Source organism: Lepisosteus oculatus, chromosome 14 (assembly GCF_040954835.1).
Source record: "Lepisosteus oculatus isolate fLepOcu1 chromosome 14, fLepOcu1.hap2, whole genome shotgun sequence".
NCBI lineage: Eukaryota > Metazoa > Chordata > Actinopteri > Semionotiformes > Lepisosteidae > Lepisosteus > Lepisosteus oculatus.
The window spans coordinates 30,958,779-30,979,636 of NC_090709.1; the positions used below are offsets into that span (position 1 = coordinate 30,958,779).

Consider the following 20,858-nt stretch of genomic DNA (forward strand, 5'->3'; position numbering starts at 1 on the left):
GTCTTAATTCCACACATCTGGGGGGAGGCGATTCCATAATTGGGGAGCTCTATAAGAAATTGCTCTGTTGCCAGCTGTGACTTTTTTAATTCCAGGAACAACTAGGTAACCTGCTCCTTGTGATTGAAGTGTATGAGAGGGATTATAAGGGACTAAAAGATCACCCAAATGTTTTGGGCCAAGATCACCCAAAGCTTTGTAAAAAGAGACTAAGATATAGTTACAATACAGCTGGGAATGCACATATTAAAAACCCCAGCAAAAATAAAAAAAAAGAAATAAAGAAACTCTAGCACTGAACGTAAATTCCCCTCCACTAGTGAATGGGGATATATTTATCTCAGTCCTCCAGTAAGATCTAGGATCCAATCTTCAAACTTCTCACATCAATTGTCTTTCATGATTTTCTGCCTCAAATGTTTCATTTTGATTTGTTCCAAAAATGGCTTCCAGTCAGATCCTGATGACCCACACGGTGTTAAATGTCACCCTGAGCCTCGTTTTCTCCATTCATAGTGCAGCACCACTCACCCTGAGCCACATATTCTACTTTCATGCCTCAGTCTTTTAGTTGTGCTGCTGCTGAATAGCCAAGCTGATCAGAATGACGTTTTGGATCAGAACCTGATCATGTAATGGGATTTTAAAGCTCTGTGTGATGCACTGTCCAGATTCTGAATTAACAGAACCACACACTCCTGTCACCTTCATGTCAGCTGTGTTATTGTACAGCTGTCCTTGTTTCATTACGTGAGTCAGTTATAACTGGATTAGTACAGGAAATGAGACTGGTTGCTGTTCACATTGTTTGCTTGTTGTTTCTTTCCAGTTCAGAACTAAACGTTGGGCTGTCTTGTCAGGGTTTGTTTCCTTTGACTTTCCCTGCTGTCTTGACAGATCACACTCTCCTGAGACTGTCTGCAGGCTGTTCAGGACAGGCAGAGGTTTACTACAATGGCACCTGGGGCAGTGTGTGTCAGAACGGCATGACTGACTCCACAGCTGCAGTGATCTGTAAACAGCTGGGCTGTGGAGACAAGGGCACCATCAGTGAGATAAACTCCAGGCTGAGCCCTGATCCCAGATGGCTGGACTTTGTCTCCTGTCGCAAACACGACTCCACCCTGTGGCAGTGTCCCTCCTTCCCCTGGGGTCAGAATGACTGCACAGACCGAGAAGTGGCTGACATCACCTGCTCAGGTACAGAGGGAAGAGTAATGCTCTGTAAATTAGTGTTTTGTTTAGAACAGACAAAAGCTTTAAACTGAATTCTTAGTAATTTATATCCAAACATGTATAAAATTAAATAATTATTATTAATCTTTGAAGGTCCTAGAAAAGAAGCTGACAGAAGTACTCCAGCCCCTCAGGAAGAGCAGCCTCAGCAGCACTGCCCAGGTGAGTTCAGTGTGTAAAACAGTCAGAGACACTGCAGCCCTGAGCTGAGGAACAGTAACCATACAGCTCTCTTCTAGAGCCACTCAATACCTCACTAATCTCTACTACAGTCACTGAGCTGAAGACACTCGGTAACCTTTCTGTTGTCTTTCAGTCCCACTGGCTCTGCGCCTGGGTGGAGGCACTAACTGCTCTGGGCGGGTGGAGCTGCGGTATGAGGGCACCTGGGGGACAGTCTGTGACGACTCCTGGGACCTGCAGGATGCCCAGGTGGTCTGCAGACAGCTGGGCTGTGGGGATGCAGTGAGTGCAGCAATAGAGGCCTCATTCGGACCAGGGATTGCCACCATCTGGCTGGACGAGGTGAACTGCACAGGCAGTGAGCTTCACCTGTGGGACTGCTGTCACTCTGGACTGAATCAGAGCGACTGTCGACACAAGGAGGATGCAGGGGTTACCTGTACAGGTGAGGAGAGTCTTAGAACTGTAGATGAACAAGGTAGCAGATCAATGGAGAAGTTAGACTGATGTTACCCATACTCTATCACTGCTTAATAGCTAACTGAACCAACTAAGATCATCAGTCACAAGATTGGGATGTTTTGTAGCCCTGTGTATGTGAACAACACTAGGCTTTAATTCCGAACAAGACACCATTCATCCAGCAATCCTAGATTTGACCTCAAGGACCAAATGTAACGATTTTCTTTTTAAGACCACTGTGGATTCAACCTGCTGTAAAACCAAAGGCAAAATAATGACAGTTCTCCTATCTCTTTTACAGGTTTGTCAGAGACAACAGCCAGTCCAGCAACAGCTACAGGTGAACAGAAATCTTCCTTGTCATTGATAACTCCTGTCTTTCTGTCTCTTCAGATTCCCAGTGTAGCTGTAGTGTCTCCTCTCCTCCTTGAGTGTGAAGATCAGTGTCTCTTCAGATTCCCAGTGTTGTTGTAGTGTCTCCTCTCCTCTCTCAGAGTGAAGATCAGTGTTTTCAGATTTCCAGTGTAGATCTTGTGCTAGTGTCCTCTCTTTCCTCACTGATTTAGTGACAGTCCTGATGGGTTAGATTGGGAATCCTTAACTATTCTTCATTGATGTTGGGTTCACCCTGAAGCCATGATAGCCACATATCGGAACAGGAGGAGAACAGGACATGTGTCGAAGTGTATATGAGCCCAAGAGCACCTCTCCTGATCCCTGTTCATCCATTGTCTCCCCCTCTCTCAGGCAGAACCAGGACAACAACCCAGACACGGCCACTGGGAGGCCTGTCTGCCTCGCCCCTGGTCCTCCTGCTGCTGGGGGCTCTGCTCTTCGTGGTGCTGGCCCTGTTAGTGGGGCAGCTGATCCAGAACAAGAATCTGAGGAAAGGTAGGGAGGGAACTCTCCATCCACATAGTGACCTCTAGTGGTCATTTCTGTCACTCACATGGAGTTGATATTTATATAATTACCTTTTCCTCACACAGCCCTATCTAAAGGAGCACTTGCCCCCTATCATGATGCCGTTTACGAGGAAATAGAGTACAAACTGGCCAGAGAGGGAACCTACAGCGCCCCCAGGAGAGGTGAGTGGAGAGAGTCTTCAGGAGTGATTAGTCTCCATCTTCTGAGGAAGATCTGAGGACTTAACACTTGTAGAAAATCTCACCATACTGGTTTTAAAATCTGTAGAGTTTTATTTCTCAACTGCTGTCAAAGTAAGTGAAGAAAAGCATCATAAACTCTGTGTTTCTGTTGACAACCTGGCTTCTCTCCCAGTAAGAGACAGTGCTGACTGACTGTAGGATTTTTTTTTCTCAACTGGTGTCAAAGTAACTGACACCACAGTTCACAGTTCCTGATCTGCCTTAAACACACAAACTCTGAGATACTGTTCACACCCTGGCTTCTTCCACAGCCAGTGGAAGACAATGAGTCTGCTGTCTGACTGCAGGTATTAGTGATCTGTCCTCCTGTTCACAGGGAGATTCCTCTCTGACGAGCTGCCCTCTGGATACGATGATGTGGAGGACAGTGAGGGAGACCCAGTACCAGGTGAGGGGAGGTGGAGTCAGGGGGCTCAGTGTGGGAGTGAGGAGGTCTTCAGTCCAGAACTCACTCTCACCTCAAACCAGGCTGACATTTAGAGAACTTATGTAGAAAATCCTGAATTATATAAATATAACCACACGTGTTTGATACTTTATAAAGTCTGTTTTTCAGTGGTGCTTCACACTAGCCTTATCACAGCAAATCATAGATGCTGATCAAAACTATAGCTGGTCAATACTGGGGTGGTAAACAGGGTGCTGCTCTAATTGGTTTTGATAGAAAAGGAGACTGCGGAACAGCATGCTGTAAAAACGGCTTTTCAGATCAGATTAATCAGCGACCCTAGAGTTTTGGCTTAACTATAAACCACAAAACATTTAAAATCACACTTTCCAATTACTTTGCAGCTCTATGGTCAAAGTAAGTCTGAGTCCTGAAGTGTAAATTCTCTGTCTCTCTGTGTGGTTCAGGAGACTCAATAACCCCTCTGAAAGAAGAGATCCCAGAGTACTATGATGATGCAGTAACTGTAACTCAGAGTCCAGATGCCTTGTCAGGTGGGTTATTTCAGTCCAATCACATGGGGAAACTCTGCACCAATCCCACAGAGTCTGAATCTCTCTACTCTTTCTTGGATCTCAGCCTCTGAATACGGAGTCTGTACTACTCTGCACCAGTTACATGAATCTGACTCTCTCTCTGTGATCTCAGCCCTGCAGACTCAGTCTGTGTCACTGCTGCCAGTGTCCGGCTCCTCTTCAGTATCTCATAGGGTTCACATCATCACATCATCACCCAGTCTGTCCAAATACAGCCAAACTTTCTCTGCCCTGTTTTCCTTCAACATCTTATTTGAAAATCTAGGAATTGTTTTACATTTATTACAGTTGTGAATAGGACTGGAAATCAGGTTCCCCCTGATCTCCTGTACTTAGAGCCTGGAGTTTTAGATCCTGTGTGATGTTCAGTTAATCAGTGTGTTCTGATGAGCTCCAGTAGTCCTGTGCTCTAGATCAGTGGTTCTCAAACTTTTTGGACCAAGTACCACCCCTAATCCAACCAAAGCATCCAAGTACCACCTACAAGTCACCATCTCATAGGAACCCCAGAAATTATCAATGACCAACATGAGCGCATGTGCACACACACTCACACATACATATAATAAATATTATAATAATAAACTTTGATATATTAAAATGTGGCTTCTCAAAGTGTTTTACAGAAAAAAAAACAACACATAAAAATAAAAAAGCACCATTTCAGTGAGAGGGGTGAGCCTGTTTAGTCGAGCAAAGCAGATGTGAATTAATTTTTCGAGCCTTGATACAATTCACAACAGTCTAACAGATTTTAAATCGTCAGGCATTTTCTTGACAGCAAAGGTCTCGTGGTGGATGTTGCAATGAAACCATTAATTTCTGGAGCAACCTCTCTAATTCGTGCAACTACACCCCTGTGTCGGCTTGTCATTGCTCTACTACCGTCTGTACAAACTCCGACACATTTTATCCAGTAGATGCCATTCTCTCCGATAAATTCATTCAGAAGCTGAAATATGTGCTCTCGTGTAGTTCCTGTTGGTAGCGGCTTACAGAACAGAAAGTCCTCATGGGACGTACCCTCAAACTCGTATCTAACGTAAACGAGCAAATTGAACAAATCGACTACAGACTCATCTAATTGCAGTGAAAAACATCTGCTCATCTTAAAGCGCGCTGTCAGCGTACTTTTGATATAATCCTTCATTTCAATAATTCTATGAATGACTGTGTCTTTCGGGAGGGGCAGCAGGTCGAGCTGTTCAGCAGCTTTTTCTCCACACATAATAGTGTGGGGCTTACCTGCTTTAGCAATCCGCAAGCTTGCATTTTTCCATGTTTCCGTTTTTATTTCAGTGTTTATTTTAAGTATTTATTTCATGCGCATAGGAGAGAAACACAGAGACGCTCGGTTTATTTTTCTCAAATTAACTTAGAACAGTTCTTAAATATTTTTGTTATTTTTCACGCTTTCCTGTGCTCACAAGATTACCAGTGTTCGTAGCACGCATTTCTATGCATTCCTGTGTTTACAACATTGGCATTGTTCCAAAATCACGCACATTCTCCTTTCTCCCTATTTGCTGGAGATACAGTAGCTTTTTTTAAATACAATTGGTCACTTGCATCAGTAGCACGCATTCATATAGAGTGGTATAGAATTACAGAGTATCTCTTGTGTCCACTGAAGTATTAGCGCGCACTGTACCGTAGTACGTAGGCTGCGTATTCGACACGTATAAAAATACAAAATATGAAAACCCGTCACAATTTGTTCAGCGCACACAACACAGTTCCAGGGTCATTTGGCGTACCACCTGGCGGCACGCCACGTACCACTGCCGGTACGCGTACCACAGTTTGACAACCACTGCTCTAGATAACTCAGTGTGCTGATGTGTGACAGTGAAGCTGTGCTCTGTGTGCTTTAGGAAAGCTGATGTTCTCTGTGAAAGAAGAGGCCCCTGAGTATTATGATGATGCCATCACTGTGCCCCAGAGTCCAGACACTGTGTCAGGTGAGTTATTATAAATAAGACTAAGGAGTACCCCCTGTTCCAGCCCACAGTAGCCTTTGTCATTAGAAATTAGTCTCAACCTAATTTCATATCTGCAAATAAACACTACCTGGAAGAGAAGAGGTCTCTTACAGGCCAGTCTGTGTCAGAATGACAGAGCCATTACTGACCTGCTCTTCTGTTCACAGGGAGACTCCTCTCTGATGAGACACCCTCTGGGTACAGTGATGTGGGGGACAGTGAGGGAGACCCCACTTCAGGTAAAGGGGGCTACAGCCAGGGGGCTCAGTGTGGGTTAGGTAGTTCAGGGATGGGAAAGATAACCTCCAGTAATCCATCTCTGTTGCACTGTCATCCAAGACAGGGGGGAATCAGTCATTTTGCAGTAGCGGTAGCTTCACTCTATCATGTCCTCCAAGGATCAATAACAGCCAATTAAGGCTGAGAAACCTGAATTGTACAAAGTTAGATCACAAAGATCACAGTGTCACTGAAACCCACCTACTGACACACCTAGCCAATCAGATTTAAATTGATTTAAATTGATCAGCAGCTGATTAATGATGAGGGAATGAGGTCTGGGCAGAACAAAGCTTTAGATTCCCCAAGACCAGGAATTCTGTTCTCTGACTGCAGAGAGAATTACTAGGCTCAGAAATTACTAGGTCTTCCTCACTGTGGTTTTAGAGCATTGATACTTCATAAGTATAAGTGAATTCTGCACTGAATTATCAATTCTTCCAAAAAGATACAATTTAATTTTAAAACAATCCTATTAAACGCTTTTGAATACAATATTGTAACATCTATTCTGTATACTATAACTGTTAGTCCACTAATAGCCATTGATATCAAAGCAGATTACTTCTCAGATATGTTCTATTATGCTTGTTTTTGTTATGCAAATTATGATTATATCAATAAATTGTATATTGTTTGGTTAGAATACGTGTGAGACTATAGATTATTATGTTTGATTAGTTCCTAAAAGTCTACAAGTACTCTCAAAATATACTGCTATAATTTCTGATTGTTACAGAAAATTAAAATCCCCATTAACTACACTATTGTGACTACGTAAGTGTTTTAAAAAATCTAGGTACATGTGGCTAATGTCAAATAAATTCCAATTCCAATTCCATTTACAGTACACGGTTAGGGGCTGCAAAGCAAGGAGATGTTTGCTGAGATGTTGAGGTGTGAGATTCAGTGATCAAAGCAACCATAAAGTTTAGTTAAGTTCTGGATAAATGATTGTCAATCAACTGTCCAGGAATGATAGAAGGCGAGAGCTACTTCTTGCTTCTACTACTTGTCCAGATCAACTGGAAAGACCAGACTGGAGTTTAGTCTTTGACCCTCATAAAGAGAGCTTGCCTTTCTGTTGTTTTTAGAAACTTTTATTTCTTCTTTAGAGAATCCCTTAGTTAAAGAGTGCCTCTCCTGGCTAGTGGGAGCATCTTTAGAACAGGGAGATAGGCTCCCATTCATTTTGTAACAATTGGGTTCACAAAGAGAGATTTAACTGTAGGTTGTAATATCTTAGGTTTAGAAGGTTTGGTTTCTCTTTCTTTCACATAATTGTTCTGTAAAAGCTGAATACTTGGTAGCAGTTTGAGGATTTTCTGGGTGGTTAGGATGTAGGTGTCTAAAACACCTTGTTAGCAAATTTGTAATTGCGTACTGTATATTTATGTTGTGTGTAATTTCGTGTGTGTAGTGTTGTTAATAACAAATATTTAATTAATTGTACTTTTTTCAATAAAGCTGTTCCAAAGAACAAATCTCTTATGTGCCTTTAACTATACCAAATGCTTGGGTATATTCTTGGCAAAATCTTTAAAAGTAGGGGGTTATGATTAATTTATTTTTTAATTTATCTACTCAGTCATTTTTGATATTCACAATTTTCATAATCCTAATATGTAACAATATTATTTCAATAACTGGCTCATTTGACAAATCATGAGTCTGTCTCTCTGTCAGGTGTCCTCCAGCCTGGCCCTGGAGTGGACAGGGTCCTGCCCACACTGCCCTCTGAAGAAGGAGCCCCTGCCCCTGATAGGACTGACTACGATGATGTTGGGGATGACTCTCAGGGAGAGGATGGGTGCTGTGAGACTGACAGAGCTGTCTGGGAGAACCTCCTCCAGCAGGTCTAGACACAGAAGAGCTTCACCAACAGAGTCACACAGTCTTACAACAGTTCTGAGCACTGAGACTGTCTGTGACCTGAGTCCACTTCACTCCACTGCTTCCACACTGACACTGTCTGTCACCTGAGAGCTCTGACCAGTAAGTCACTGTCCTCATTGACTTTGTCTACAGGACCTGCAGTTTGTGTTTTAAAACATGGAGACCTTAAAGTTCCCTATTCCACTCAGTCTTTTTTCTTGTACAATATGTTTCTGAAATAAAACTATTAATTGATATAGAATTCTGAATGTAACATTTCTGATGTGCAGAAATGTATAGACATTTTCTTAACGTTTCCTTTTTAAAAATAAACTTTTTAAAACAATTTTGTCATTCATTTGTAATTTCTTAATTTTGTACAATTAAAGACTTTTAATTAAATATATAAGGAATCTTTGGCCACTCACAATGATAAAATCAACCCAAGAAGGAGAGAATGCCTAAATGTTTGTGATCAATTCATAAGTATGATTTTATCCACACAAGGAGCAAAAGGCACTGTTGACAGAGCCAGATACAACACTACCAAAGAGACAACCTGGCTGTTATTTACATTCCCTTCAAATCAAAAGGTTAAGATAGATACTTTACTGATCCCATGAAAAGAAATTGCATCTATCTATCTAAGACTCCTTATCCTGCCATCAGGAGCTGCTCATTTTAAAACGCAGCATCCCACAGCACTAGAGACACCCCAACACTCTATACTGCACCTCAAACCATAGGTATTTTATAGCACCCAGATTGACCAGTACAGAGCACTAGATACAGTAAAACATCTTCATATTTGAAAGAAATGTGAGTGTTTTGCACATTTCAAGCTACAACAAGTAAACATTTGAGGACCTAAGTCAATATCACCTGGAATGATCAATAATGACCAACATTGGCAACTTCCAAGAAAATCATTTTCACTCATTGAATTTGATCTTCATACTCACCTTGCATTCTCAGCTATAATAATTCAAAATTACAGTGCAGATTTGGTGGAAAACTTCATAAATCTGTACAATTGTATTTTAATATCTTGGTATGTACTTTCATTTTAACCATAAATGCTGTTCAGTATATTGTACTTTTGTTGTACTTTTTAAAACATTTTACCTGAGGACGCAAGGGGACTGTTATATCTTGTGATACATGCAAGACATCAGTAAAAGAAGGTGAAATTTTAATAAAATTGGTGAGTAAAAGAAAACCACAATTTGTATGATATTATCCCTCGATATCGAAGATCAATTGAAGGATTTGAAGAAACTATCAAAGAAACAACAGCAATAGCAGATGATTTGGGTTTTGAACCAATGATTACACCTCAATAATCAATTCGTCCTCAAAAAATGAAGAGACAGGCATGTTTTGAGCCTCATAATGATCCTCTTCTGGATCCACAAGAAACGTGTTTTGGATGTACTTATAACTTCCATCGAAGAGAGATCTCATCAGTTGCATACAATTGAAACTTGAATTTTTGGATGGTATTGAAAATAATTTTAAAAAATAAAATAAACAATTTTCCAATGAAGATCTTGTATTGCCAGGATCTATTCTTAGCGTTTGGTAGTGATAACACTCCTGCTTTTGATGGAGTAGAAACGTACGATGCGTTGACAGGATTTCTGAAGCGAGAAGTCCTAGAAAGCCGCCTATAAATGAGCTAGGATTCATACCAAGAAATACTTTTTGTTTTCCACCCAGAAGGCTGCTATTGCATTACCAGTTTTGGTAGCTTCTGGGCGCGATTTTCCAAAACCGAAACTAATAACAAAGTTAAGTTAAGATGCATCATGTCCAAAAATTGGAAATCGAGACTAGTATTACTACAGAAGAAAATATTTAACTGAAATATTAATAAGACTATGTAAGTATAAAAAGTAGAACAATTCAATTTATATAACTCATATTTTATTCTTATTAGAAATGGGCTCACACACCGGAAGACACTAACATTTATCTTCGTTAGAGTGTGTGAATAACAGTTTAACCCAAAATGTTTGTAATTGTGATTTTGTTAAAATGCAATAAATCGTCTATCAGCAGTAAGAAATTATTAAGAAAGTAAGAAATTGGTTTATTTCACAAACTGTAAGAGAGTTTACAGTTCGTATCCTTCGCTTTGTCTTAACTTAAGCGTTCAGGATCCAAGCCCGTGTGCAGATGGTTGTGTTTCTTGAATCTCTTGTAATCATCAAAAGTCGTTGTTTAGTCCTTCAGTACTTTCTCGAGTTGTACCATGGATATTTTATACGATTAATACTATTCATGCTCTTTTGCCTTTTCCTTCACATACGGAAAAAGTTCAAAGTGTCCTTATGGCTATGCTCCACATCTACACGAGAGCACCTGTAACAGTACAGGACACCCAGTGAGGAATTCGCGCAGCTTTCAGTTTAGTGCGGAGCCCAGAGGGAGGACTCGCTCGCTGAATGATTTCTCAAGAAATCCCGGGTGAGATTTAACAGGTGATTTCTTCAACAGCCACGACAAGTGTGGAGACGTTTTCTGGATTTCCTGAATATGACGTTAAATTAGTTCAAATCATTTGTTGTAGTTAACAGAACTAAATGCTTTGGAGGTATATCTAAAACAGCAGAGCAACACTGTAGCACTTCGCGTGTGACTGAACTTAATTGTGTAAACCTGGCTCTCTATGAACACCAACAAAGAGTTCTCACTCAACAGAAGATTGCGATGTGAGCACAATAATAAAAAGCACGTAGAGATGCCAGGGATTGAACCCGGGACCTCATACACGCGAAGCATGCGCTCTACCACCGAGCTACATCCCCAGTGGTGCGTGCGCATGGAGAATGCCTGCAATTTCCCACTTTCGTGTTTCCTCTACTACAGAGTAAATTCATGGGAATGAAGAAATAAGGAAGGAAAAATAATCGCATTGAAGCTTCCAGAGACTGGGCAAAAACAAATCAGTTATTTTTATATCCAGTCACACGGGCGACGGTGGTTAATTCCTCGACGGGGGAGTGCTTTTTTACCTTCTTACTCTACTGTCTTTCAATTCTGTTTTCTTTGAAAGCTTTTTGCATCTTTTAAGTGCTCTCGGTTAAACTACGCATAGAACAACAGCAGTACTGATGATTTTCATGGACCGATGCACACTTCTTCTGTACAACTCCAGTGATAAAGCCCTGTCTGTAAATATTGTAGAAGAACGAAAAAGGGCGAAACAACACTCCAACCACAGGAATGGTAACCAGAAGGATCGTGTTCTTATTTAATATGTCATTTTGAGATGCCTTGTCAACGCAGACAGGCGTTAGAGCTGAACAAATAATTTATAGTGGTGGTTGTAAACATGGAACATGTTATTTCTATACCAGGAAGAAAGGAGCAGACTTAAGTTAAAAGAGACAAAAACGACACCTAATCACAGCTAACATTAATTAAAATGACATCACAACAAAAGAGTGAATCAAATTCGTTTTCATTGAATGTCTGTGTCTTCATCACTTTGACCGGGGTAAAGATAGCTTGAAGTTCGAAAACGATTTTGGCATGGCTGTTTTTATGAAACAATTGCTTTGTGTATACAATTGCTCTGTGTATAAAGTACATTGTGAATGTTCTCACAGCCTTCAGTTTGTCTTTTTATTCCATGCACGAATATTCTTGTGTCCATATCACATATCATATAACACAGAAGGCCTTCAAACCAAATGTATTTTAAAGACCACGAGTTTGAAAATTTTCACAACCCCTCCATAAACATATCAGTGAGCTAATTATCCTTTTCTGACAGTCGGGGTTTTGATTGATGCACAATTACGCACCATCTGGAACACTGGGTGACCGCTGTATACATACATACGTTCACTACGCAGAAATACTGCTCAATAGAGTTTCATGCGAAAAACCAGCAGAACAGCAGTTTCCAATTACCCAGACTGTCAGCATGGGAATAAAGCTTTGTTTTATTTCTGAAACCCTTTCTTTATTTCCTGTTTTCATTCTGCAGGAAAATTCCTATTCTTTACTCAACAGCTTTTTAAAAACAGCACCCATGATGTTCAAATCATGATGTCCATGATTGTTTAAACAGAAGACTGGCAGAGCTTTGGGTTGTGAATCTCTTTTTCTCATGGTTTTATTGAATGTGGCACTGTGCACTAGGATAGGGGGATGCTGTTCACAAGCCAATAGCATTAAAACCACAGCACCCACAATGCTGCAAGTAAGTGTTTTACACACTAAGCAGGTCCTCTGACCTTTCCCAGCCTTGCTTTGGGTTGTGAAACCTCAGTTTCAGTCTTTTTTTATGATTTTTTGAAGTAGTTTAGAGAAGGTGACTCTGTGATATCCTTGGGGAGAGAGTTCCAGGGCTTGGGGGCATAACAGGAGAAGGCCCTGTCACCCACAGAATGTAGATGGGATTGGGGAACAGTTAGGAGAGCAGAATTAGAAGAGAGAAGGTTGCGAGGTGGGGAGTAGGGCGATAATAGTTCAGACAGGTACTGAGGTGCCAAGCCATGCAGAGCCTTATACTGTAGGTGAGCATGAGAAATTTCATGTGCATTTTTTCCCCTCTGTAACAAGAAACATGTGCAGTCTGAATTGAGTAGGTGTCAAATTTGTAAACCTGAAATTATTTTTTGGTCATATAGTCATTAAGATCCAAAAGACTTGGACAGAGATTCAACGAGCCCAGGCATAGAGACTGAGTGTCGAGCGAGCAGGAACGGTGAGGAAGGAGACTGCGAGAACATAGATATAGATACTTTACACAAAGTACAGACAGTGCATCAAGACAATATACTGTACAAACAGTAGACAACGTACAAGTAAACAATGCAGACATGTAAACAGTGACTGCAGATGTGCGGAATAAATAAGAAATTAAGGTAGATGTTTCTATGAAATTAACGGTATTCGAAATGTTGCAAAAAGAAAAGCGATTTGTTTTGTAAAAAAGATGATTTTTACTTTATACAGGAAAGGCATGTGCGTGTCAAGTTGATCTTTTTGGATTGCACCATTTGAAAATATAAATTGGAAGTTAGTTTGGACAACTCCTGTTGGATATTGTATTACAAATAAAGTTAAAAAGATATCATTTAAAATTGTTCATAGGTTTTATCCAGTTAAATAAGTACTTATTTAAGCATGAGCAGGATGATTTGTGCATTTTTTGTCGGGCTGAAAGGGAACCTTTGGTACATTTATATAACACTCCCCTTTTTAGTACTTTTCAGAAGGAGTTGAAATATTATTTAAATTCTATAAAAATGAAAAAAAAATGCTAAAGCAAGGAAAACATTTGATATATGTAAAAAATATAATTTACATCGTTACCTCTGGCAGTTAATTTTTTTTTTCTGTCCGTGTTTTTTTTCTTGTATCCATTTCTGCTCCTGTAGTTGTATTTGTAAATTATTTCACATTTAATAAAAATTAAAAAAAATGTCGGCCGTATACATTACACTATAATATATCGCAAATATCTATTCTGGACTATTTTTTTCAGATTATTTTTATTCGACTAATATTTTTGTGGTTCATAGCAACGGTCACTAAGGAAAATTCATCTGATAACCCGGAAGTCCTCTGTTTGACCACGTTTCGCTTTCTGTGTTCAAACCCACGTGTTTATAGCGACTGCAGCTGCAGGAATTGTTTGTGTTTTTCAGATCGACTCTGAAAAAAATGGAGAATCTGTTGCTTAATCTGGAAACTGAGGTGCACTCTTTCATGGAGACTGTGCTTAGATCGATCGTGCACGAAGTTTCGGAAGTTTTCCGAAACCGGACAGATGATTCCGAGAAGTCGATTGAAGAAAAACTCCGCCGGATCTCCCAGGTTCTGGCGAGACGGGTCTTGATTAAAATCATGTCTGTCGACAATGTTTTCGGGGCCGAAATCGCGCAAATGAAGCAGGAAAACGAGCTTCACTGTTTCATGGGGGTTTTGCTCAAATCGTTTGTGGATGAAGTTTCAGAAGTTTTCCGAAACACGATGTCTGACTCCCAGGTCTCGTTTCAAGACAAACTCCACAGCGTCTCCCAGATCCTGGTGAGTCGGGCCGTGATTAATATCACACAGTGTGTCAAGGACAGTTTCGGGACAGAAATAACGCGAATGAAGGAAAACGAGACCTTTAAAGTGCGATTGCAGTTGTGGGAGAAGGAGTCGGGAGCAGGAGATCAGGGACAGACGGATCATGTTGGACTCATGCCTCCCTGTGAAATCACTGCAGAAACAAATGAAGAAACGGAGCCGTCGGGTAAGTGCAGTGACTTTCAATTAGTAACATTTGTGTTTAAAAACGGTGTTTTTAACTTCCTCACTGTTGAAACTGTAGTGGAGAGATGCAGAGCGAAGTAGGAGAGGTTTGTGATGTTGCCGAGGGATTCTTTTCTGCGAACTAAACTAGTTGTGGTCTGGTTATATTCTCATTAATGTTATTGCTGTTCTTTAAATTTGGACAGAAATATGTCGTCAATTGATACACTTTCTCCATGTGAAAGCCAATTTAGGAGACTTTGGAGTCTTGGAAATATGTTTGTGGGCAGATTATTTATTGACGTGGCGGTAACTATCTCTCTCAGTGCAGTGTTCATGTACTGGAGTGTCCAGTCAGTGTGTCTGTATGAACCCCCCTCTCTCTCTCAGTGCAGTGTTCATGTACTGGAGTGTCCAGTCAGTGTGTCTGTATGAACCCCTCTCTCTCAGTGCAGTGTTAATATGCTGTAATTTCCAGTTTGTCCTTGTCAGTATAAATCCCTCACTCTCAGTGTAGTGTAAATGTACTGTAGTGTGCAGTCAGTGTGTCTGCATGAACCCCTCTCTTTCTCAGTGCAGTGTTAATGTAAATGTAATGTATTATTATTATTTCTGTAGTCTTACTTTTTACACGGTAATTAGGTTTCTGACAAAGCTTATATATCTAAAATCACATATTATCAGAAACCCACTTAAACTCTATTATTCCTCTATGCTTAAACAACCCAAATTGATTGCGAGAATACTAGACGTGTGTTTGTGTAGCTTAAAGCTTACAGCTTTAGCTTGAAGCTTTTAAGATCACATGGCCTCAGCAATCATTACTATGCTAATGTTACTCATATATACATCCATACCAAACCTTATGCTGATGTGGTTGTCTCTATTCTAATTGCATCTCTGACTCAAAATGTCCTTCATGTTAACTGTGACAAGACTGAAACCATGCTTATTGGCACCACCCATCAACTTTGTAAAATCAGTGTGAAACCCTATCTGTAGATGGTCTTGTACTTGAGCTTCAGTCTAAATTGAAAAACGTGGGGATGATATTTGACGTTCAACCCACATGCGTAGAATGTTGTCAAAACATCTTTCATGCTCTACTCTCTGGGGTTTCTAAATCCCCATTGAACAAACTCCAGTATGTCCACAATTCGGCAGCCAGAATCCTGACCAGGTCTAGTGCAAGTGTTCACATTACTCCTGTCCTGGAGTCCTTGCACTGGCTTCCTGTCAAGTTTCCTGTCGACTTAAAAATCCTCCTGCTCACCTATAAGACTCTCCATGGCTCAGTACCTGTCTGAGTTATCACCCTACTCCCCACCTCACAACCGTCGCTCTTCTAATTCTGCTCTCCTTACTGTCCCCCAAGCCCGTCTACATTGTATAGGTGACATGGCCTTCATCTGTTATTCCCCCAAGCTCTGGAACTCTCTCCCTAAGGATATCGGAGAGTCACCTTCTCTAAACTCCTTCAAATCCAGACTCAAAACCTTCTTCTTCAGAAGAGTCTTTATTTAACTGTTCTTTACCCCTCTGTTCCTACTGTACTTAGTACCACCATCTACTGTCTCCTCTAACTGTGAATTCTCATCGTGCTTATATTGTGTATTTTTTGTTGTTGTCATTCTATAAAACGCTTTGAGAAGCCACCTTTAAAGGTGCTATATAAAATAGTTTTTTTATTATTATTATAGAGGTCTTGTTTTCTTGTCCTGTGTTTACAGGCTCAGAGGCCAGTGCTCTCTCCGACGCTGGGCTCTTCTTGAACAGCAGCACAGTGAGGAGGAGTGGGGCTCCAGTCTGATGCAGGAGACAGAGCTCACTGCCACAGAAGTGAAAGAGGCACTTAGTGAGCAGCACACAGAGAGCAGACAGAGTGTGGAGAATCTGAACCCTGTGCCCATGATAAAGAAAGAACCTGAGAGTGTGACAACTGGGCTCTTAGTATGTGATGATTTTATAGAGAAGATTAATAATCTGGACACAAACAATATTACACAGGGTTTTAATGAACTGGGCTGTGTCTCTGTACAAGAACACAGTGAAGAACTGGATATTTTAAATCTTACAGAGCAGGACATGGAGCCCAAGTTGATTGACCTGCAGAACAGCAGGCTGATGTACTTGGTGAAGAGAACAGTATTGAGTCACAGCACACAGAGAAGAGTCAGGACAGGGAGGAGCAACAGCAGCTCCTACAGGGCTTGATAATAATTAGGCCTTGTTCTGTTCAAGTGGAGAGACTGTCACGGCAGAGTCTAAAACAATCATATGATCCCTTAGTATCTGATGACTTTACACACAGGTTTAATAATCTGGTTACTGAGAAAATCGTTGAAAGTTTTAATGAACTGGAGACTATGTCTGTTCTTGGGCAAAGAGAGGAACAACTGAATGAACTGGACGGTTTCAGTTTCAGAGAGCTCGATAAGGAGCCCCAGATGATTCACACTGCTGAGCAGCACACTGAAGGTCACGGTGGAGAAAACAAATCTCAGTTTCAGCACACAGAGCAAGACCATTCCATGGAGCATTTGCAGAATAAGAGACCCCAGCACGATCAGAGGATGAGGAAGAATCACTCAAGGCCTTGCTCAGATGGAGTGGACAAACTGCCATTATGGCAAAGGGAGGAGCAGCGTTTCTGTCAGTCTAGCATTTCAAAACCCTACCAGCACCTTCACACAGGAGAGAGACCGTTCAGCTGCAGTCAGTGTGGGAAGAGTTTTAGTCAGTCAAGTAACTTAATAACCCACCAGCACATTCACACAGGAGAGAGACTGTTCAGCTGCAGTCAGTGTGGGAGGAGTTATATTCGGAAAAGCCACTTGCATTCACACCAGCGCATTCACACAGAAGAGAGACCGTTCAGCTGCAGTCAGTGTGGGAAGAGTTATAGTCAATCACGTGACTTAATAACCCACCAGCGCATTCACACAGGAGAGAGACCATTCAGCTGCAGTCAGTGTGGGAAGAGTTTTAGTCGGAAAAGCCACTTACAATCACACCAGCGCATTCACACAGGAGAGAGACCTTTCAGCTGCAGTCAGTGTGGGAAGTGTTTTAGTCGATCTAGTACCTTAATAACTCACCAGCGCACTCACACAGGAGAGAGACCATTCAGCTGCAGTCAGTATGAGAAGAGTTTTATCCAGTCAGGTGACTTAAAAACACCAATTTATTCACCAGTTTTTTTATTTAATCATAGTCTTAGTCAAGTCAACTAAAATGCCCAAGTTCAAGTAGGTAGACATGTGACATCCGAAGTAGGCTCCACAGCCGAAACGTTTATTTTCTTCTCTTTTCAGCATGGAACAAACCTTTACTTGTTCCCAAAATGTCTATTAGTCATGGTCACTTTGTAGTTAAAACAAGATGGCGCTGTGTTAGTGGCAGCCTGCTACAACAGCTCTGTGTCTTTTTGTTGTCTTTTTGTTTCTTTCAGTTAGTTAATGCTAGTGTGTTAGTGTTTTTTTCTTCATACCTTTGCCGGCAACTAGATTTGCGATCACAACATGATGGATACTAGGAAGCTGAAATACTTTTTCTTGTTTTTTCTGATACTTGGACCTCTGTTTCTATCGGGTTGCAATGCCGATAGCCACAGAGGCATTGTCTACACGCGGGACCAGCTGATCGCGCTAGTGCGTCCGGCTCTACTCACCGGAGGAGCTGAGGAGGAGAAGCCGAGGCTGTAGGGCTGGTGCGATGTGAAAGGCGAAGAGAAGGAGATTTAAACCCTACCTTCCTTCGATCATCATGGGAAATGTGAGGTCCTTAGCGAACAAGATGTACGAACTGGGAGCATTGGTGAGGAGCCAGAGGGAGTATCGTGAATGCAGTATCATGTGTTTCACCGAGATGTGGCTGCAGGAACTTATTCTGGACTCAAACATTACCATTGGCGGCTTTCAGACGGTGCGGGCGGACAGAAACGCCGGGAGCGGTAAGAGGAAAGGAGGGGAGCTTGCGGTGCTTGTCAACAACAGATGGTGTAATCCTGGACATACTCATGTTAAGGAGCACGTCTGTAACCCGGACATCGAACTGGTAGCCATAGGACTGCGTCCGTACTATCTGCCGCGGGAGTTTACATGCGCCATCTTTGTTGTTGTTTACATTCCACCTACGGCAAATGCAGAGGTAGGGTGTGACGTCATAAACACAGTCACAGCCAGGCTACAAACAAAGCACCCTAGCGCTTTTATAGCTATTTCAGGGAACTTTAACATATCTATTTCCACCACTCTGCCTTCTTTCCACCAGTTTGTTAAGTGCCCGACCAGAGAAAACAAAACACTGGACTTATTATATGCCAATGCTAAGGATGCATATAGTTCCACAGCCCTTCCCCCCCTTGGCAGATCAGATCACAACCTTGTCTTGCTTACACCACTATACACGCCTATTGTCCAGCGCCAACCCGTGACCATGAGGACTGTGAGGAGATGGTCTCAGGAGGCTATGGAGGATCTACGTGGTGCTTTGGAGGCCACCGACTGGGATGTGCTGTGCGAACCACATGGGGACGACATAGACAGCATGGTGGACTGTGTCACTGACTACATTAACTTCTGCGTAGACAACACCATCCCCACCAAAGACGTACACTGCTTTTCCAATAACAAACCCTGGATCACCAGCGACCTGAAGGCTCTTCTGAATGACAAGAAGAGAGCCTTTAGGAGGGGGGATAAGGAAGAGGTCAACCGTGTACAGAGGGAGCTAAAGCAGAAGTTAAGAGAGAGCAAGGACGCCTACAGGAGGAAGGTAGAGGACAAGCTGCAAAGGAATAGGGTAAGGGATGTATGGATCAGCTTGAGAGAGATCACTGGCTTCAAACAGGCTGGGGGTGCAACAGAGGGGAACCTGGAGATGGCCAACGAGTTGAACCAGTTCTTTAACAGGTTTGATTCTGGGTGCTCTGTGGCTCATCCCCATCCCCCCACAGCCACACACAGCCACACGCTCCCTAACCCTTTACAGCTGCGACTGCCTAACACCTCCTCCATCCCCTCACAATCATGGCCGCCTACAGCTACAACCCCCGACAGCTACTCACCCACCCATCCCCCACAGCTGCCACTCCAACACCTCTGCCATTAACACCTGCAGCACTGAAAGCCCTATGAGCACCATCCCCCAGGCCAGGCTGACCATCACAGCTGACCAGGTGAAGAAGGAGCTGAAGAGGCTGCACCAGGGTAAGGCCACAGGGCCAGATAACATCTGTCCCAGAGTTCTGAGGGCCTATGTTGATCAGCTGAGCGGAGTGCTCCAGCGACTATTCAACCTGAGCCTGCGCTTGGAGAGAGTCCCGGTGCTCTGGAAGACATGCCTGGTCCCGGTACCAAAGAAAGGGCGCCCCTCTGTCCTCAACGACTACAGACCAGTTGAACTGACTTCTCACGTCATGAAGACACTGGAGAGGTTGGTCTTATCCCACCTGAGACCCCTTGGTCAGCTCATCACTGGACACCCTACAGTTCGCCTACCAGCCTAGTGTTGGTGTGGAGGATGTGATCATCTACATGCTGCAAAGGGCCTACTCACACCTGGACAGGGCTGGCAACACTGTAAGGATCATGTTTTTAGACTTCTCCAGTGCCTTCAATACCATCCAGCCCTTACTTCTAAGGAGGAAGCTGGAGGATATGCAAGTCGATGCCTCCATGACCTCGTGGATCACTGACTACCTGACAGGCAGACCACAGTCTGTGAGACTTCAGAACTGTGTGTCTGAACTGGTAGTGAGTAACACAGGGGCACCTCAAGGGACAGTTCTTTCTCCATTCCTCTTCACCCTCTATACTTCGGACTTTAAGTACAACTCAAAGTCATGCCACCTGCAAAAGTTCTCAGATGACTCTGCAATTGTGGGATGTATCAAGGGTGAGCAGGAGGAGGAGTACAGAGGACTGGTCAGCAGCTTTGTGGAGTGGTGTGGGGTGAACCACTTGGAACTGAATGTTACAAAGACAAAGGAACTGGTGGTAGATTTCAGGAGGAAAAAGGTCAAACCTACTCCTGTCTACATCCATGGGAGTGGCGTGGAGATGGTGGACTCGTACAAGTACCTGGGAGTGCACATCGACGATAGACTGGAATGGTCTAAGAACATCGAGGCCATCTATAAGAACGGACAGAGCCGACTTTACTTCTTGAGGAGGCTCAGGTCCTTCAATGTGTGTAGTAAGATGCTACACATGTTTTATCAGTCGGTGGTAGCGAGTGCCATTTTCTACGCAGTGGTGTGCTGGGGCTCTGGGATTAGAGCAGTAGATTCCAAAAGGCTGAACAAGCTCATCAGGAGAGCGAGCTCTGTCATTGGGTCTGACCTGGACCCCTTGGAGGTAGTGGCTGAGAGGAGAATGATGTCCAAACTGGAGGCCATCATGGACAACTTCTCCCATCCCCTCTATGA

General features: G+C 42.5%; 1 protein-coding gene, 1 non-coding gene and 1 pseudogene across 2 annotated transcripts in view; 1 reads left to right on the forward strand and 2 right to left on the reverse strand.

The window, feature by feature from the left end:
- LOC138242338 (zinc finger protein 850-like) overlaps nt 1-20,858 on the reverse strand; it is a 1,462,105-nt pseudogene that overhangs the window by 388,686 nt on the left and 1,052,561 nt on the right.
- LOC107075906 (antigen WC1.1-like) overlaps nt 1-20,858 on the forward strand; it is a 123,952-nt gene that overhangs the window by 4,378 nt on the left and 98,716 nt on the right. Inside the window, exons 4-5 of the mRNA XM_069198917.1 lie at nt 898-1,200; nt 1,553-1,864. Of these exons, the coding sequence (XP_069055018.1) occupies nt 898-1,200; nt 1,553-1,864 (615 nt within the window). The remainder of the gene's footprint in view (nt 1-897; nt 1,201-1,552; nt 1,865-20,858) is intronic.
- On the reverse strand, nt 10,909-10,980 carry trnaa-cgc (transfer RNA alanine (anticodon CGC)). The gene has a single exon. It is a non-coding gene; the product is annotated as a tRNA-Ala (tRNA).